Source organism: Aureococcus anophagefferens (assembly GCF_000186865.1).
Source record: "Aureococcus anophagefferens unplaced genomic scaffold AURANscaffold_33, whole genome shotgun sequence".
Taxonomy (NCBI): domain Eukaryota; class Pelagophyceae; order Pelagomonadales; family Pelagomonadaceae; genus Aureococcus; species Aureococcus anophagefferens.
In genome coordinates, this window is record NW_008705591.1 from 317753 (window position 1) to 338073 (window position 20321).

Genomic DNA, 20321 nt, shown 5'->3' on the forward strand with positions numbered 1-20321 from the left:
CGGTCAGCTGTCACTACAAGCAGGCACGGCGAATGATGGGGACGGCCCAGGCGGCTCTGCGGTACTCGCATCTGGAGAGGGCGACGTTGGCGGTGCCCTCGAGCTACACGGTGGCGATGGGGGAAAAGAAGGAGGTGGTCGTGTTAGGATCGCGGCTGGCACGTCTACCGAGGGTATTGGTGGCAGCATGGACATAGCTAGTGGATCTGGCGAGAGCGGTGGCGGTGTTCTTCTGCGTGGTGCTGATGGTGTCACCGGCAATGGTGGAGAGGTGCAGATCTCCGGGGGCGAGAGTGAGTCCGATATGGGTGGCGCTATATTTGTCAACTCTGGAGCGGGTGTGACGGGCGGCGGTGATGTTAGACTTGGAACGGGGGGGGCGGTCGCCTCTTGTGGTTCGAGCGGGTCGATCACCATTGAGAGTGGCGATTCGCCTGGTGGTAAAGCTGGCGACGTGGGCTTCACAGTCGGTGCGAGCGGTAGTGGCGATGGCTCGACAATTTCTATTCAGGCTGGCGCGTCAACATCAGGCTGTGGCGGAAGCGCGCACATCGCCGGAGGCGGCGGATCATGCGGGGGTGAGATTACGATGGCGGCTGGGTCCGGCGGCGCTGGTCCTGGAGGGGCGGTGATGGTCAGCAGTGGCTCGGGGGGCGCTACCAGCGGCGATGTTTCCTTAGCGAGCGCCTCGGCTTCTGGACCGAGTGGTGGGATCTCGCTGGCAACCGGAGCCGGCAGCGTGTCAGGAGGCGTGGCCATCAGCACGGGCGACTCCGAGGTTGGGAGTGGCTCCATTGATGTCTCGGTTGGGTCGTCGAGTGAAGGCCCTGGTGGTGATCTTTCTGTCTCCGCCGGCAGTGGGGGCACTGGAGGCGGCCAGGTGATGGTCGTGTCTGGCGAAGGCGATGTTGGCGGCGACGTCACGGTGCGAGCAGGCCTCGGATCGGAATCATCGGGGGGTATCATACTGAACGGAGGCGCGTCTGAGGGGTCGAGTGGCGGAGTGCGGCTTCAAGGTGGCTCGGGGGGTGTCGGTGGCGACGTGCTGCTCGAGGCGGGGTCAAGCGAAGACGGCGACGGTGGTGATGTGCAGATCGCCTCGGGCGCTAGCGCATCAGGCATGGGTGGGTCGGCGAGCTTTGGATCGATGGCAACTGAAGAAGGTGGTAGTGGCGATGTGAAGATTTCATCTGGGTCCGGACAGACTTCGACCGGTAGTATCAAGGTTGAGACGGGGTCGGCGGGCGAGGCTGGAGGATTGAATATCTCAGCTGGTCACAGCCTTTCATCTCTCGCCGGTGCTGTCGTTATTCTTGCTGGGGACAGTGGCAAATATTCAGGTGGTGATGTACGTTTGAACGCGGGTCATGGCGTGCGTGGTGGCGGCCTGACGCTTTGTTCTGGAGAGGGTGCCGTTGAAGATGGAGGACAGGTGATATTGTCCAGTGGAGTGGGTCGTGCGGGTGGTAGTGGTGGTATAACCATGGCAAGTGCGGGATTTGGTGGTTCTTCTGGGGATGTAAACATTCTGACAGGGGCAGCTACCGATGGCTGCTCGGGTGAAATTAGCGTGACAACGTCAGATGCCTTCACCGAGAGCGGGAGCATCAATCTGCTTGCCGGGGCGTCGTCTGGAGATGCTGGTGGTGATTTGTGTATGCGAGCAGGTAGATCAGTTGGTCACGATGTAGGTGGGGAGGTTGATATTGCCGCAGGAGAAGGTAGCGTTGGCGGAGCGGTGAAACTAAGCGGGGGTTTTGGGGAGTGTGGTGATGGCGGATCAATCAGCTTCGATGCTGGGGCGGGCGATTATGGTGGAGTGGGTGGCTCAATCTCGCTAGAGTCGGGTGCGTCTGGCTCAGGACAAGGTGGTTCTGTATCTATATCTGCAGCCGGCGGGTCGACCATTGGTGGTGATGTGGCCATAGTAGCCGGTGGTGGCGAAAGGCGGCTTGGTGCGGTTAGTCTCTTGTCCGGCTCCGGCCAGAGTGCTGTCAAGCTAGACGATGTCGCCTTGGAGATGCTCGCACAGGAGCAGAATATCATGGCGAACCATATTTCCTTCGACGCCTCGGGCAGCGTGGGCAACACAATCGAGTTCTCTGTATCTGATCGACCAGGAGCCGATTTGCGGCTTGAGTCTACAGACACCGCCAGCGGGGGTTCCATCATTTCCTCTGTCCCGATGAGGGTTACTAAGATAGAGTATTCCTCTGATAGTCGCATCAAGCAGGATATTCGGCATCTAGAAGATCACGAGCTAGAAGATATATATCACCGTTTTACGCAAATTCGCTTGGCAAATTACCGATATTCCAATGACTGGCTGCGAGTGCGCGGAATCAATGATACCGTGGTCCGAGGCTTAATTGCACAAGAGGTTCGCGAACTGTTTCCAGAGCGCATCGAAGTCTTGGATAACTTTGCACATCCGGCTTATAACTTCTCCCTGGATGGATTCCACCAAGTAGACAAACAAGGCTTGACGCTTGATCTTATCGCCGCAGTTCAGGCGCACAACCAGTTCTTCACTATTCATAGGGACGGGCAGGTGTCCATCCAAACCAAAGCCAGCCAGGTGTCACGGACGGGCGACGTGAACATTGCTACTGGCGACGGCGCAGCGGAATCCGGCGAGGTGCTCCTATCGACAGGGGCGGCCTTGAACTCGGGGGACCTGTCCTTCAGCGGGGGCAGCGCTGGCCAAGACGGTGGCAGCGTCGAAATCACAGGAGGTGTGGGGATTAGGGAGGGCGGTGCAGTCATTGTTCAAGGCGGTGGAGGCACTACCCATGGGGGTGATGTCACAATCCACGGCGCACATGGGCACGCGGCAGGTGGCGACGTGGTTTTTGCTGCTGGAAACGGTATCAGTTCGGGCAACGTTATCGTGGAAACTGGTGCGAATGGGAATGTATCAGTAGCTGCTGGTAATCGTATAGTCATTAATAGCTCTGGTGAAGGGCAAGGTGGCAAATTGAGCATCAGATCTGGAGCTTCGGCTTCGTTGGTGGCGGCACACGGGGGGGTTTGCATCATGAGCGGGGGCGCAGGCTCTGGCGACACTGGAACACTCTATCTGAGCACAGGCAACACCACCGACGGAAAGGCTGGGGACATTAACCTCGCGGTAGGCGAAAGCAAGTTTGGCGATGGCGGCTCTGTCAATGTGACCAGCGGAACTTCGATTGATAGCAAGGGCACGGGAGGCTCTATTCTGATCGAGGGTGGTAAGGGCGAGGTAGGTGGTCAACTAGTCATACAGGGAGGCAACGGCGATCACGATGGCGGTTCTATTCAGTTATCCTCCGGTGCTGGCGAGGGCCAATCTGGGGGTGTGACTATTCAAACAGCAGATGTACTTCAATCGTCGCTGGCTCGGGATAGTGGAGGCATCTCCACAACTACGGGCGATTCGCGTGTCGGCTGCTCTGGGTCGGTCCAGATTGCTACAGGTACAGCTGAAGCGGGCAATGCGGGTGGAATCTTCCTGACTGTTGGCGAATCGCGCGACCTGGGTGGCCGAATCTGCATTGGAGCGGGAAACTCATCCGACAGTTTTGGTGGAAACATAACGATCACGGCCGGCAGCGGATGTGCAGGCGGGTCTGTAAATATATCAAGCGGCAGGGGTCTTCTGGGTGGGAGGAGTGGCAACGTGTCTGTATCGGTCGGGAATTCGTCATCAGGCTCAGGCGGATGGGTTAGCCTGACCGGAGGAAGTTCAAATATACACGATGGTGGGGCGATATTAATGCGTGCCGGTGCGTCGAAATTAGGCGATGGTGGGGAAATTTTTCTCGCCGGTGGTCGAGGTTTGCAGAAAGGCGGCAATGTCCTGCTTCAAACCGGCGGCGCTTTAGCAAAATCTGGAAACTTTTCTCTAAGCACGGCAGGCCTCAAACACGGTGAAACTACAGATGGTACTCTGGGTCCCCAGACGGGAAGCATCTGTGTAAATACAGGGCAGGCATTTTGTGGAAAGTCCGGGGATATCTCACTGGCGACCGGTCACGCACCATGTGGTGCAGCCGGTGCAATAGAGCTAAAAGTTGGCCTGGGCGCCTCTGGCGGGGGTGACGTCAATATTAGTGCTGGAAGTAATGGCGACTATGCAGCAGTGGGTGGCTCGATCCAATTTTCAGCTGGTGATGGTTCCGTGGGTGGTAGTGTGATAATGCGCGGAGGCATCGGTACGGCTCGCCGTGGTGGTGGATTTCTTCTCGAGTCCGGTGCTGGCAAACAAACCTCGGGGAATATCAGCCTTTGGACAAGTTCGATTTTTCAGCGTCCCAACAAGAAGCCCTCGCTTGATTCCCACAATTTGAGATGATCATGAGCGCGGGAGGGGGGGGGGGGGCTCACATGAGTGCTTTACTTCCACAGGTGGGGACTCCATGGAGCATCCCAGCAGTTCGGGCTCTATCCTGCTGGCCACGGGCTGTGCGCAGAAAGGCGATTCTGGTGGGATCAAAGTCATGACCGGTGAAAGCAAGGATGGCGGCACGGGCTCAATCAACGCAACTGTACGGCGCTCAGCTACAGGTCTCGGGGGTAGTATTGGATTGAGAGCAGGCTCTCAGCCAGCGTCATTTAAAAACTTCGGAGCGCCTGATGCTGTGGTGCTCGGAATGAGGCCGCTTCTTGCTAGATTTCTTAGTCCCACTGTGTTTTGTCGCAGGTGATGGCGCGTGTGGTGGGAATATATCCATCACGTCGGGCGCTGGCTTCCAGCGCGGTGGAGATGTGAGAGTCCTGTCTCGGGATGGTGGCAATTTCACCGTGAAAGTCGGTGGAGCACTTGACAATGGAGGTTCGATCGAGCTTTTCGCGGGAGGCTCGCGTGACAGCCAAGGAGGCTTCCTCAACCTGACGGCAGGTTATGGTAGAACTCGGGGCGGAAATGTTATATTAGCTGCAGGAGATGGTGACGAAGAAGGCGGTGATGTTACGCTGCTCACGGGTCTTGGGCGGATCTCAGGATCAGTCAATGTGACAACAGGTACTGCAGCAGACCGTTCAGGTGACATTCAGCTGTCGACTGGGAACTCGACTGCGGCGTCAGGGCGTATTCTCCTTCAGTCGGGAACATCAACGCTGGATGCTGGCGACGTTTATCTCCTCGTCGGAGAGTCCGTATCGGGATCGGGTGGAAAGCTTGAGTTGAGGGCAGGTAACTCTGCAAGTGCAACCGGTGGTAGCGTGCGGCTTGCAGGCGGCGGCGGTGCGGTTGGTGGGAATGTGTCAATCGAGGGTGGAAAGAGTGCACATGCTCAGGGAGGTGCCATTCTTTTGCTCTCCGGTACTGGTGATCTCAGCTCTGGCGACGTGCACATTTGCACACCCTCTCAACGCAACGCGGAAGGTGGGGATGTTGGCGGAGGGCACCTTTTTCTGAGCACAGGTGATGCCGTCAATGGTCCTTCGGGTAGAATTCAGGTGCGCTCTGGGACAAGCGAAGAAGACAGCTCTGGTGCCATCGAGCTCCTGGCTGGGACTGCAGGAGGAGGGTGTGGTGGCTCTATCATCCTTGGAGCCGGAAATGCGCAGATGAGTAATGATGCATCGTCCAATGACAAGGATTCGAATGTTGGCGGCGCATTGGTGCTGACGGCGGGTTCGGGCGTAGTGGGGGGCAGCGTGGAGATCCGTAGCGGTGAGGCAACCGAGGGGACAGGGGGATCCTTTTCCATTGACGGCGGGGACTCGACACTGGGCGACGGAGGCTCGGTCGAGGTCGAAGCAGGTGATTCTTCGGGCAGTGAAAATGATCTTGCAGGTGGTAAAATTCATATCACAGCTGGCGACGGCATGGTAGGAGGTTCTCTTGCTCTCGCCGCAGGGATGGGCGAGGCTCTCGGTGGTGGGGTCGCCATCGCGTCCGGTGACGGTGCTTTGGGCGGCGACATTACAGTATCGACGAGCACGGGCACGGCCGAGGGTAGCAAATCTGGAAGTATTTGCATTCAGACTGGCAATAGCAATGGCAATTCTGGAGCAGTCTCGCTCCGAACGGGAGATAGCACTGCTGCGGCGGGTGGTGGAATCCTGATTTCAGTTGGGAAGGGCAAGTCAGGCGCTGCTGGGGCTGCAATCCTTGAGGCGGGATCTGGTGCAGCGGGTGGCACGCTGCGGCTTCTGGCTGGGAATGGAACTCAATTCGGCGGCGGGAATATGACCTTAAGTGCAGGCAGTTCGACCCAGGGTGTGGGTGGTGCTGTCAGTATTTCTTCGGGTAGTTCAAGCGGTGAGACAACACGTGCGAGTTCGGGCGATGTTATCCTGAGCACTCCTTGCGCGCCGGGTCAGACTGGTATGCTGCAATTAGTTACAGGTTCTTCCACGCACCAAGCAGCGGGGTCGATTGCTCTGCACACCGGTGACGCGCCCGAATCTTCATCTGGCTCAATATGCGTCAGTGTCGGCGATGCCGCCGGTGGTGTTGGCGGTGACGCGATTTTTGTCGCTGGCCACGCAACATGCGAGGGAGGCTGTGGCGGTCACGCCAGTATCGAGGCCGGGTTGGGCGACAAGGGCGGTGGTCTCGAGCTGTTTGCGGGGAAGGGAAATGCTCTATCCGGAGGCAATTTGCGCCTGTATGGTGGGAATGGCACGACATCTGGTGGTTCAGTTCGCTTTGAGGCTGGCTCTGCAAGCGGAGGTGTCGGCGGTGATGCTGTATTCATGGCAGGCGATGGACTTGAGGGGGGGTCGCTGCAGGTGCGTGCAGGTACGGGCGCTTACAATGAAGGCATGCTCCAGGACGCTGGTGGGTTCGTGGCGATTGAATCAGGGAGCTCTGAGATGGGAACCTCGGGGAATATCACGTCTGGCCCTCCTGCGTCTCCAAACTATTTCGTCTCGTATTTTGAAGCCCCAACGGCCGATCCGAACTTCATAAGTTCAAGTATTTGGCGCATGCAAGCGCATAGGGTCCGCACAGGGACACGACGAGGGACGCGTGCGCCGGGGAGGGGGGTTTCTCGTGTGTCGTATAAAGTCTAGGCTCCTCAAATATTGCTCACCAATTTTGATTTAGGATTGAGTCTCCAGCGGCGGCGGCCTCGGGTTCAATCAATCTGACCACGGGCGAAGCCCACGGTGAGGAGGTGGGGTGTTCTGGTGCCATTCGCTTCCGAACAGGCGACGCCAATGGAGGCGGGGCGGGTGGAATCAGCTTTGCAGTGGGTAACAGCGGTTCAGGATTCGGAGGGGAAATATTGCTGAAGGCGGGTGATGCTCCAAATGGAGCTGGAGGTTCGGCACGCCTTGCAGCGGGCACGGGGGGGCTCGGTGGCAATGCCTCTATAATCGCAGGGGCTGGAACTGCTGCAGACGGCGGCAACATTTTCCTCTCATCCGGCCAATCTACGGCTCTTGGGTGCAGTAGCGGAGGACTATTCATCCGCAGTGCTGACAGCAACGGGGAATCTGGCGGATTAGTCACCTCGACAGGTCTGCTCCGTGCCTCTAATTATTCGTTCAAGTGTGAGTCGTTAGAAAAATAAGATTGAAAATGCGTCCGCAAATTGAACCTCATCGCGATTCTTAGGTGATGCCCTCAATGGAGACTCGGGCGGAATCGCGCTTCTGACGGGCACGGCATTGCAAGGGAGTGGAGGTAAAATCGACTTCCGCGTTGGCGACGGTGGCTCTGGTTACGGTGGTAGCGTTGACATTCTAGCAGGCAACTCGTCCTCAGGGACCGGTGGCGACCTCAACATGCGTGCAGGCGACTCTCTCTCGGACGAGGGCGTGGGCGGTGGGGTCACTGTTGCTGGGGGGGCGGGTGACACGTCACGTGGAGGTGACTTGTCGATTTTGGGTGGCGGGGCGAATGCACAAACTGCAGCCGCGGTAGTAATCCATGCGGGCAACTCGTCAGGTAACGACGAACTTGGATATGGGGGCAACGCCACTATCGGTGCGGGTGACGGTGAGCAAGGTGGCGATCTCACCGTCACTGGTGGCTACGGTCGTGATCGTGGTGGTTCTGTGAGTTTGAGATCTGGTTCCTCGACCTGTGCAAACAGCGGAAATATATCCGCGATAACAGCTGACGCGGCGACTGAATCGGGTGCAATACTAGTACAGACCGGCTATGCAGACGAGTGCAATAGCGGCGGTATTACGATCACCACGGGTCAAGCTACTTCAGGTGCTGCGGGCGATTTAGTGCTGGGCGTGGGACTAAGTGAAGCTTCGAGAGGTGCTGAGATCTGCGCCCAGGGGGGTGACTCTTCTGCGGGTAAGGGTGGAAACGTCATTGTCACTGCTGGTGGCGGAAATGATCTAGGTGGAAACGTGACGGTGTCCGCGGGCACCGCAGTCGAAGGGACTGGTGGAGGTGTGATCCTGGCAAGTGGTGCTTCAACGGATATGGGTGGTGATATTTCAATGTCCACTCCAACATCCGGGGGTGGCTCCGGTGCGGTCCAAATCAGCACCGGAAGTGCCGATGTAGGTGACTCCGGTAGTGTGACTCTTGCAACTGGGTCTACCATGACCGGTGCTTCAGGTTCGATCTCCATACAGGTCGGTGCCTCTGCATCGGGCTATGGCGGTCAGATGATAATGGGTGCGGGGAACACAACCGATGATGCTAGAGGTGGTGTATTCATGATGAGCTCTGGTAGCGGAGAAACGGGTGGCGCTATCTTCCTTCAGTCCGGAGCGGGGTTAGATGGGCCAGGAGGCGCCATAACTGTAGCCGCGGGATTGGCCAAGCAAGACAACGGTGCTGAAATCAAGCTATCTGCGGGTTCCACGGAGGCAAATGATGCTATGGGTGGTGCCGTGACAATCGAGGGTGGAGCTGGTACCTCTTCCGCATCGAATGGTGGTGATGTGGAGATCATCGCCGGTACCTCCGCCGCGGCTAGCGGTGGCGAGCTCTGCCTAGTCTCTGGTTATGGCGCTAAGACGACCTCAGGTGATGTGATTCTCTCGAGTACCAATGCAGGTCGCAATGGCGCAAGCGGCCCCTTGTCACTCAGGACGGGAGATTCAACGGAGGAGTCCTCTGGCGCGATCGGCGTCGTCTCGGGCGAGGGTGCTGGTGGTCGTGGTGGCGAAATCACGCTCATGGTCGGCACTGGTGACAGCGGCTCTGGCGGCGACGTCGAGATTTATGCTGGGGACTCCACTGCTGGAGATGGGGGCGAGATCATCCTCGCATCGGGGGAGGGTCTTTACGGGGGCGGCGGCGGTCTTTCTTTCAAAGCAGGGAGCGGATCACCGGGTGGTGATGTTTATATTTCCTCGGGTCAGGGTCTTAAATCAAGCTCCGGACGTCTATATTTGCGTACCGCCAATGTTCTCAGCAAGGGGGCATCGGGGGCTATTTCCCTCACGACCGGTTCAACAAGCGACGGAAACACAGGCGCAATAGTCTTGTCAACGGGTACGGCATCTGGTGGGAATGGCGGGTCGATTCTCGTTTGCGCGGGTCGTGGTGAGACTCGTGATGGCGGTGGTGTGGAGCTTGTTGCAGGGGAGTCCGATGTGGGCACAGGTGGAGAAGTCTTCGTGACAACAGGCTACGGTGAGGAAACTTCTTCTGGTGCCATGACTCTACAAACAGCCAACTCTGGTATTTCTGGAGTTTCAGGTGAATTATCCATCACTACGGGCGATGCTAGCGAGGGAAACTCGGGCGAGATTCAGATGACTACTGGGATCGCCGAGTCAGGGTCAGGTGGCAGTGTGACGGTAGAAGTTGGAGCGGGTGATTCGGGGACTGGCGGAAAGATTTCTATCATAGCTGGCTATTCTTCTGCCTCGACCTCAGGGACGGTGTCAATGAGAACAATGAATTCGGGTGAGAACGGCATCAGCGGCTATCTTTTTCTGAGCACTGGCACGGCATCAGGGGGAAACTCTGGGTTTATTGCTCTCGAGACGGGCTCTGCGACTAGTGGTCGAGGTGGGTCATTTACAGTCCTTGTTGGTGATGGTGACAGTGGAGACGGTGGCTCGGTGAGCCTCGTGGCAGGCGAAACAAGCGCGGACGGAACAGACGATGAAATATCAAGGGGGGGGGGGGTGGCAATAATCGCAGGACACGGCGCCGGTGAAGAATTCAGCATGGGTGGGGCGTTCTCTATCACGGCTGGGGTCGGCGGCTCGGATACAGGTGGTTCCGTATTCATCGAATCAGGATATGGATCAGCATCCACATCCGGCTCGATTGCTGTATCGACCATGAACGCGGGTGAGTTGGGGGCTTCCGGTCGCCTCGAGTTTACCACTGGTTCCTCCTCTTCAGGAAATACAGGCTCTGTCTTCATCGCGACAGGCACAGCCGAGCTTGGCGGCGGAGGCGCAATTCAGCTCTCCGTCGGCGGGGGGGACAGTGGCTATGGCGGTGGAGTGACCATCACTGCGGGAGACACATCACAGTCAGACAAGACGGGCGGTGCTATTGATATCCGCGCAGGTGACGGCAACGGTATTTGCAATGGGTGCGGTGGCCACGTGATGATCACAGCTGGTCGGGGATCCACATCAAGCGGTGGTAGTTGTTGGGTTACGACAGGCTATGGTACCAAGACAAGCTCTGGAAATATGACCATTGCCACATCGAATGCAGGCACGGCTGGTGTCAGTGGGCATCTGATTATATCCACTGGCACGGCAAGCAATGGCAACAGCGGATGGGTAAATATCACATCTGGTGACTCCACTGGTGGTCGTGGCGGAAACGTTACCATCCTCGTCGGCACTGGTGACAGTGGTAGCGGGGGAAATGCGACTGTGCTTGCAGGAGCATCTTCGGTGCGTACAGGTGGTTCTCTTATTCTGACCACTGGCGAAGGCTCCTCTTCCACATCTGGCACGATTTGCTTCCTCACGACCAACGCAGGCTTTCGGGGTGTTTCTGGTTCACTGATTTTCTCTGCGGGCACATCCAGTGGTGGCAACACGGGCGCTTGCCTCATCGGTAGCGGTGCTGCGTCATCTGGGCGTGGCGGGCGCATTAGCCTGACTGTTGGTAGTGGTACGTCGGCCGCCGGTGGCACAATCTCGGTCGCTGCCGGTCGCTCCAGTAGTTACACGGGCGGTGCTCTAACCCTGGAGTCGGGAGAAGGTACCGCATCTACATCAGGGGCCGTCGCAGTCCGAACAGCCAACGGCGGGGACAGTGGTGCAAGCGGCTGGCTCTCCTTTTCATCTGGAACCTCCAAGGATGGCAACTCTGGGGGGGTATTCGTTGGTAGCGGCGCCTCGACAGGCGGTCGCGGTGGCGCTATCACTGTCGCTGTTGGCAGTGGCACTTCTGCACGTGGCGGTGAGCTTCTCGTTCTCGCCGGCCGTAGCACATCTCGCACGGGCGGCGGCCTCAAGATAGAGTCTGGTGAAGGCACCGCCACGACCTCAGGTGCCGTGAGCATTCACTCTGCTAACTCAGGTACCACAGGTGCCAGTGGCCTCATGGCCTTTTCATCAGGTACAGCAAGTGATGGTAACACTGGTGCCTGTCTCATCGGTAGTGGCGCCGCTACTGGTGGTCGCGGGGGCACTCTGTATCTTACGGCTGGCAGTGGCACATCTGCGCGGGGGGGTGACCTTTTCCTCGCCGCCGGCCGTAGTCAGACAGCCTCCGGCGGTGCTACCACGTTGGTCAGCGGTGAAGGAACAGCCTCAACCTCGGGTGCGCTCACCATCCAAACTTCAAATTCTGGAACAAATGGCGCCAGTGGGCGACTCGTTTTCTCCTCGGGCACTGCCAGGGGTGGTAATAGTGGTGCGCTCTTCGTCGGCAGTGGTGCGGCGACTGGTGGTCGTGGAGGTGCAGTCACTGTCAGCGTAGGCAGCGGTACAAGCGGCTCTGGTGGTGCCATGAGCCTCCTCGCGGGCCTATCAACCCACTCTTCTGGTGGCCTTATGAGGTTGGAGTCGGGGGAGGGAACAACTACATCTTCAGGTTCGATCTTTGTTCGCACTCCAAATGCTGGTACGGCTGGAGCTAGTGGTCGTCTTACCTTCTCCTCCGGAACTTCGAGTAACGGGAACAGCGGCAATCTGCTTTTTGGTAGCGGCGCTGCCACAGGCGGTCGCGGTGGCGCTGTTCATATCACGGTTGGTAGCGGTACAAGCGGTGATGGTGGCGTTCTCGGGCTGCAGAGCGGCTCGAGTAATGCGCTCGCAGCAACCGGCGGCATCATTACCCTTGTTAGTGGCGAAGGAACGGTGACTAGCAGTGGATCGATCACCATTCGCACTGGCAACAGCGGGATCGCCGGATCAAGTGGCCGCCTTGTATTCTCATCTGGCACTGCAAGTAACGGGAACAGTGGCAATCTACTCCTGGGCAGCGGTGCTGCCACAGGTGGCCGGGCCGGAGCTGTTTATCTCACTGCAGGCAGTGGTACCAGTGGAGCGGGTGGTCTGTTGGTGCTAGATGCGGGCCGTTCCACGACACGGAGTGGCGGCCTGGTTGTGATCGAGAGTGGGGAAGGTACGGCCACAACCAGTGGTGCCCTTACTATCCGCACTGGCAACGGAGGAAATATCGGATCCTCGGGCTGTCTCGTCTTCTCTTCTGGGTCGGCAAGTGGCGGCAACAGCGGTGACTTCATCGTGGGTACTGGTACAGCAACTGGAGGGCGGGGAGGCGCTGTCGTTCTTGCGATTGGTAGCGGCACAAGTGGTTCTGGTGGGAGCTTAACCATTGGTGCAGGCCGAAGCACAGTGCGGTCTGGTGGATCTGTCGCGTTTGTGAGCGGTGAAGGAACGGCGACGAGTAGCGGCGCAATAACACTTTCCTCGGCGAATGGTGGCGTCTCTGGCATGAGTGGCCGTCTCGTCTTCAGCACAGGATCAAGCAAATGTGGTAATTCCGGAATGATACACATAGGCACCGGGGTTGCAACAGGGGGTCGGGGCGGTGCCATATTCATCACAGTTGGAAGTGGGACCTCTGGTGTGGGTGGCACTTTCACTGCTGGGGCAGGGCGATCAACTACACGGACTGGTGGTGATTTTTCTATTCTGAGTGGTGAAGGAACTGCGACGAGCAGTGGTTCCATCGCTATTAGCACACCAAATGCGGGATTGACCGGTGTAAGTGGGCGTCTCATCTTTTCGTCTGGTTCCGCTAATGACGGCAACAGTGGCGCGCTCCTGGTTGGGTCAGGCGCTGCAACCGGTGGGCGCGGTGGGGGACTTTTTGTGACAGTTGGGAGCGGTACGTCAGGCAGGGGGGGGTTGATGACGGTACAAGCGGGCCGCAGCGATATGCATACTGGCGGTGAAGTATCAATTGCCAGTGGTGAGGGCACTGCAAGCAGCAGTGGAGCTATTTTTCTGGCCACGCCGAATTCAGGAATTAGTGGGAGTAGCGGCCATCTTGCCTTCAGCTCCGGGACCTCAAAACATGGCAACAGCGGTAACTTGTATGTCGGCACGGGCACCGCTACGGGTGGTCGTGCTGGTGCCATATCGCTCACGGTTGGGAGTGGCACTTCCGGGAGTGGCGGAGAGGTTTTTATCTTTTCAGGTCGTTCCACCGAGCACACAGGAGGGGTCGTTTTCATCGGAAGTGGTGAGGGCACCACGACTAGCAGCGGGTCTGTTAATGTCATGACTGTCAACAGCGGAGTAGATGGCACATCCGGGTTACTCACTTTCAGTTCTGGCACCGCCAGAGGGGGGAATAGCGGCGGTATATTGGTGGGCACGGGCGCGGCCACTCAGGGGCAGGGAGGATGGGTCACGGTCGCAGTCGGCAGTGGGACCAGTGGTAGTGGGGGCGAGTTGACGCTCCGCTCAGGTCGCGGTACGACATCGACGGGAGGTACAATCATTGTTGCGAGCGGTGAAGGCTCGGCCACGTCGAGTGGTAGCATATACTTTTCCACCCCGAATGCGGGGGTCGCTGGATCAAGTGGTTTCCTTCTTTTCAGCTCTGGTATCGCACTCGGTGGAAACAGTGGCATGTTGTCGTTTGGTTCGGGCGCTTCTACCGGTGGTCGGGGAGGCGCTATTGGCATTACTGTGGGAAGTGGCACAAGTGGCGATGGGGGGATTGTTAGTATCCTATCAGGGCGTAGTACTGTTGCCACTGGCGGATGTGTGGAAGTCACGACGGGCGAGGGGACAGCCACAAGTAGTGGGACTCTCAACATTGTGACGGCGAATGCCGGTGCGAGTGGCGCTAGCGGTCGACTTATCTTTTCCTCAGGCACGTCAAGCTACGGAAATACGGGTAGTGTGTTCGTCGGAACAGGCGCTGCTACTGATGGTGCCGGTGGTCCCATCCGGGTGAGCGTTGGTAGTGGAACAAGTGGTGTTGGCGGCCTCGTGAGCCTGCTTGCAGGTCGCAGTACAGTCCAAACTGGTGGCATGCTTCGTATTTACAGCGGAGAGGGGTCTGTAGCGACCTCGGGGAATGTGCACGTTTCGACGGCTAATAGCGGTGCCATTGGCTCTAGCGGCCGGCTTGTTTTTTCTTCCGGCACTGCAGCTGCTGGCAACAGCGGTCAATTTTGCGTTGGCACCGGTGCTATGACCGCTGGGCGTGGTGGCCAGGTGACACTTAGCGTCGGAAGTGGGACGAGCGGCAGCGGTGGAGCTATTCACGTCCTGGCTGGCCGTAGCACCGTCCTCACAGGTGGCACGGTGGTGTTGCACTCGGGCGAGGGCACAGCATCGAGCAGTGGCAAAATTATCGTGACCAGCGCAAACTCTGGCGAGGCTGGTACTAGCGGTCGGCTTATTTTTAGTACAGGCACCGCAAACCAAGGAAACAGTGGCACCGTTTTTGCTGGAACAGGGGCGGCGACGGGTGGGAGCGGAGGCGCCATCCATATATCCGTCGGGAGTGGAACGAGCGGCACTGGCGGAGCCGTGCACATGGATGCTGGTAGGAGTGTTGTTGCCACTGGAGGTATTGTCATCATCGAGTCTGGAGAGGGTACACAGACGAGCAGCGGGGCCGTTGTGATCAAAACAGTGAATGGCGGTGAAGTCGGGGTGAGCGGGAGGCTCGTTTTTAGCTCCGGAACGGGAACCGGTGGGAATAGCGGTGCCGTTCTTCTTGGAACCGGGGCAGCTACTGGCGGCACTGGCGGGGCCATTGTCCTGGCAGTCGGGAGTGGCACTAGCGGCGCAGGCGGCACAGTCTTTGTTCTCGCGGGGCGGAGTACGATCACCACAGGTGGCACGGTTGTTTTCCGCGGTGGGGAGGGAACCGCCTCGAGCAGCGGCTCGGTGCTACTCTGCACGGGCAATGGTGGCATAGCTGGTTCAAGTGGCCTCTTGGTTTTCAGCTCGGGATCTGCGAAGAGTGGCAACAGTGGATCTGTTCTGATAGGTACTGGATCTGCATCGGGTGGGCGTGGAGGCGCCGTGGCTCTCACTGTTGGCAGTGGAACCAGCGGAGCTGCGGGTTGCGTGCAAATTCAAGGTGGGCGCTCGACGGCAGCTAGCGGGGGTGCAGTAGTGATTTCCGGTGGCGAGGGAACGCAGACTAGTAGCGGCTGCATATACATAGTTTCTTCGAACAGTGGTGTCAGCGGGGGTACTGGGCGACTCATCTTCAGCACGGGCACGGGCAAGGCAGGGAACTCCGGGATGATCAACCTCGGCACTGGAGGAAGCACGGGTGGACGGGGCGGCGCCGTGTGGTTCAGTGTTGGCAGTGGTACGAGCGGAACAGGTGGTATGGTCGGCATGTGGGCTGGACGTAGTACTACTAAAACCGGTGGAGCTCTACTTGTGGCGTCGGGAGAAGGAACTGCGACAAGCAGCGGCGCACTGTTCCTGCAGAGCGGCAATTCAGGAGTCGCGGGCGCAAGTGGGTGTCTTGTGTTTAGTTCTGGCTCGGCGAGAGCCGGAAACACGGGAGCTGTGCTTGTCGGTTCTGGCGTCGCCACTAATGGACGTGGTGGCAACATCATTATCAGTTCTGGTAGCGGCACCAGCGCATCTGGTGGGTCGATCTCCGTTTGCTCTGGGCGAAGCACCACCACATCTGGTGGGAGCGTAGTAGTACATGGAGGCGAAGGCACTGGTTCCAGTAGCGGGGCGGTATGCATCAGCAGTGCCAATGGTGGTGTCGGTGGGTCGAGTGGGCTACTGGCGTTTAGCTCTGGGTCGGCAAAGACGGGGAACAGCGGCGCCATCTCTGTCGGCTCTGGCGCTGGGACTGGCGGACGAGGCGGAGCGGTGCGGATCGGGGTCGGGAGTGGGACAAGCGGGTCGGGCGGGATGATGCAGGTGCAGTCCGGGCGCTCGACGACGGCGAGCGGAGGTGCGGTGGTCGTTGTGTCTGGCGAGGGGACGCAGACGAGCAGCGGATCAATTCAGGTGATGTCCGCGAACGGCGGCGTCTCTGGGAGCAGCGGCCGTCTCGTGTTTAGCTCAGGGTCGAGCAAGGGGGGCAACTCCGGCGCCATCTGTGTCGGGAGCGGCGCGAGTACCGCTGGTCGCGGCGGTGGCATCACTATCAGCGTCGGATGCGGCACGAGCGGCTCGGGTGGGGCGATCAGTCTTTGTTCTGGCCGAAGTACGGTGACATCTGGTGGCGCATTACTGATGATCTCCGGGGAAGGCACGCGGACGAGCAGCGGGTGTATTATCATGCAGACTGGCAACTCGGGGAATGTGGGTTCTAGTGGACGACTCGTGTTCAGCTCGGGAACGGCCAAGGGGGGCAATAGTGGGTCGATAATTGTTGGTTCTGGTGCTTCCTCTATCGGACGAGGCGGCTCTGTGGTCATCAGCGTCGGTAGTGGCACAAGTGGTTATGGTGGGGGGGTACGTCTGCAGGGAGGTCGGAACAATCCTTGCACTGGTGGTGCAGTGTTAGTTAAGAGCGGGGAGGGCACGGCGTCTAGTTCGGGTACAATCTCTATTTCAACCGCGAATGCAGGGGTGGCTGGTTCAAGTGGAAAGCTCTCCTTCAGTTCAGGAACAGCCAAGTACGGTAACAGTGGGGCGCTCCTCATAGGCACCGGAGCGTCAACCGGTGGTCGTTCAGGTCGAATCACAATCAGTTCTGGAAGTGGCACGAGCGGTGTCGGTGGTGCCGTCATGCTCCTGGGCGGTCGAAGCACATCATTTGCAAGTACGGGTGGCTTCGTGCTGGTGATTTCTGGGGAGGGGACCTTTTCAAGCAGCGGCATGGTAAGCCTCCTCACGTTGAACGGAGGCTGTGCCGGCGTGAGCGGGCGACTCACTTTTAGTTCTGGTACAGTCGGGGGTGGGAATAGCGGGATGATCAGTCTTGGCTCCGGCATAGCGACCGGGGGTCGCGGTGGTGTGCTCCTCGTCAGCGTCGGGAGTGGCACCAGTGGAGCCGGTGGTTCAATGACTATGCAGGCTGGTCGCTCTAGCACGGTGACAGGTGGCGCGGTAAAGATTATGACCGGCGAAGGCACCGCCGCCAGCAGTGGAATGGTTGTAATGCACTCTTCCAATGCCGGTGCCGTTGGAGCGTCTGGTCAGCTAGTTTTTAGCTCTGGCAGCGCTTCAGGAGGGAACAGTGGAGCTATATACGTTGGCTCCGGAGCTTCCACGGGTGGCTCAGGAGGCGGAATTTGTTTGGGTGTGGGCAGCGGTACTAGCGGATCAGGAGGCTGGATCTCTGCATGTGCTGGTCGTGGCGTTTCGACGACCGGCGGGTTGGTCGTTTTCCGGAGTGGCGAGGGAACGGCGACTAGTAGTGGCGTACTCTATCTAAGCAGTGCAAACAGTGGTAGCACTGGGGCCAGCGGATTCCTGGCATTTAGTTCTGGTACCTCTAAATCTGGCAACAGCGGTGCAATCTCACTTGGGACGGGGGCAGCGACAGGTGGGCGCGGGGGTGCTTTCATGGCGAGTGTTGGAAGTGGGACAAGCGGATCTGGCGGGACGCTCGGCATCGAGTCGGGTCGAGCTATTACAGCGAGTGGCGGTGCTGTTGTGATTGAAAGTGGAGAGGGCACGCAAACAAGCAGCGGAGTCATGGTTGTTCGATCTGCAAATAGCGGTGTGGATGGAAGTAGTGGTCGGCTCGTGTTCAGCTCTGGGACCGCAAGCGGGGGCAACAGCGGAGCAATTCTAATCGGGACCGGTGCTGCGACTGAAGGAGGCGGCGGTTGCATCTCCGTCAGCGCCGGCAGCGGCATGAGTGGATCTGGTGGAGACTTGTACATGCTTGCCGGAGGCAGCGCTACTTTCACCGGTGGGTCGATTCTTGCTTTCACGGGCGAGGGCACGGCGACGAGCAGCGGCAACATCATATTGAGCAGTGCCAATTCAGGGATCACCGGAGGCAGTGGAAGACTGGTGTTTAGCACAGGCTCTGCCAGAGAAGGCAATAGCGGCGCAATCACGTTGGGTACCGGTACTGCCACGGGTGGACGAGGTGGGGCTGTTTTTACGACCGTTGGGAGTGGGACGAGCGGAGCCGGAGGGATGTTACGGGCGGCGGCGGGTGTTGGCATGGCAACCGGTGGCGCGTTGACACTTCAAAGTGGGCAAGGGTCCCAGACGAGCAGCGGTTCGATCACAGTATTCACACCGAACACTGGAAGCTCGGGCGCCAGCGGGAAGCTAGTATTTAGCAGCGGGACGGCAAAAAGTGGAAACTCCGGGGGAATTTTCATCGGCACTGGTGTCTCTACAGGCGGCCGAGCGGGGCTATTGAACGTCGCTTTGGGCTCAGGAACAAGCGGTAGGGGGGGGGGGATGATTCTTATCGGGGGGCGATCAACTTCTCGGACTGGTGGCTCAGTCTGCATCACAACGGGTGAAGGTACCGCGACTTCCAGCGGTGGCGTAACAATTCTGAGCGGAAACGGAGGCGTTGCTGGCTCGAGTGGTGTGCTGACGTTCAGTACTGGATCATCGTCTGGTGGAAATACAGGGGCAATCCTCCTTGGGTCAGGCGCAGCCACCGACGGTGTCGGAGGTGCCATTATCATGACAGTCGGCAGCGGGGCGAGCGCAGCTGGTGGATGCATAAAAATGATGGCGGGCAGGAGTGTGGTGGGAACTGGCGGTGCGATATATATTGGCAGTGGTGAAGGCACCGCATCCAGCAGCGGCGCAATCAAGATCTCGGCTGCCAATAGTGGGGCCATCGGGACAAGCGGTCGGTTAGTATTTAGCACGGGGTCCTCTTCTGGCGGCAATAGCGGATCTTTGACTTTTGGAACTGGTGCTGCCACCTTTGGTCGTGGTGGTTCCGTGATCTTGAATGTAGGAAGTGGGACCAGCGGAAGTGGGGGAGTACTGACAATGCGGGCAGGTAGAGCAGCAAGTATGACAGGCGGGGGGATGTTTTTTTGCAGTGGCGAGGGGACAGCATCCAGTAGCGGAGCATTGGTCGTGAGTAGTGCCAATGGTGGCGTAGCAGGCTCGAGTGGCCGGATTTTATTTAGCTCGGGGACTGCCAAATCTGGAAATTCTGGAGCGGTGTTTGTCGGCTCGGGTGCTGCGAGTGGTGGTGCAGGAGGTCTTGTGTGTATTGCAGTGGGTAGCGGAACAAGCGGGACAGGCGGCAACTTGGTCCTCCTTGCTGGAAGGAGCGCAGAGTCGACAGGCGGGCATCTCAAAATTAATTCAGGGGAAGGTACAGCAACAAGCAGTGGTGCAATATTGCTCGTCAGTGCCAACGGTGGACTGTGTGGGTCGAGTGGTCGACTAACGTTCAGCTCTGGGTCTGCGAAAACAGGGAACAGCGGTGCCATCTCTGTTGGCTCTGGCGCCGGGACTGGCGGACGAGGCGGTGCGGTGCGAATCGGCGTCGGGAGTGGGACGAGTGGGTCGGGTGGTACGCTGCAGCTGCAGTCCGGGCGGTCGACAGCAGCGAGCGGAGGTGCGGTGGTCGTTCTGTCCGGGGAGGGGACGCAGACGAGCAGCGGGTCGATCGAAGTGATATCTGCGAACGGCGGCGTCTCTGGGAGCAGCGGACGGCTCGTGTTCAGCTCTGGATCGAGCAAAGGGGGTAACTCCGGTGCCATCTGTGTCGGGAGCGGCGCGAGTACCGCTGGTCGCGGCGGTGGCGTGGTCGTGAGCGCCGGCAGCGGCACGAGCGGCTCTGGCGGCGGGATCAGTCTCGCCGCCGGGCGAAGCACCGTGAAGACCGGCGGGGCGGTTGTGGTCGGGTCCGGGGAGGGGACGCAGACAAGCAGCGGCGGTGTGGTGATCCAGAGCAGCAACTCTGGGGTGTCTGGCTCGAGCGGCTGTCTCGTGTTCAGCTCGGGAACGGCCAAGGGAGGCAACAGCGGTGCGATCCTGGTTGGATCGGGGGCGGCGACGGCTGGGCGGGGAGGCGGTGTGACCGTGAGTGCTGGGAGGGCACGAGCGGGTCAGGCGGTGGGGCCAGCGTA

General features: G+C 58.9%; 1 protein-coding gene across 1 annotated transcript; it reads left to right on the plus strand.

The window, feature by feature from the left end:
- Positions 1–3754: 3754 nt before the first annotated feature.
- On the plus strand, positions 3755–14211 carry AURANDRAFT_32424 (hypothetical protein; the record flags this gene model as incomplete). Its single annotated transcript, XM_009042525.1, has 2 exons — positions 3755–4227; positions 13635–14211. Coding segments are annotated over 2 exons (1050 nt in total), but the record flags the coding sequence as incomplete, so codon positions are not given.
- Between the last annotated feature and the right edge of the window lie 6110 nt (positions 14212–20321).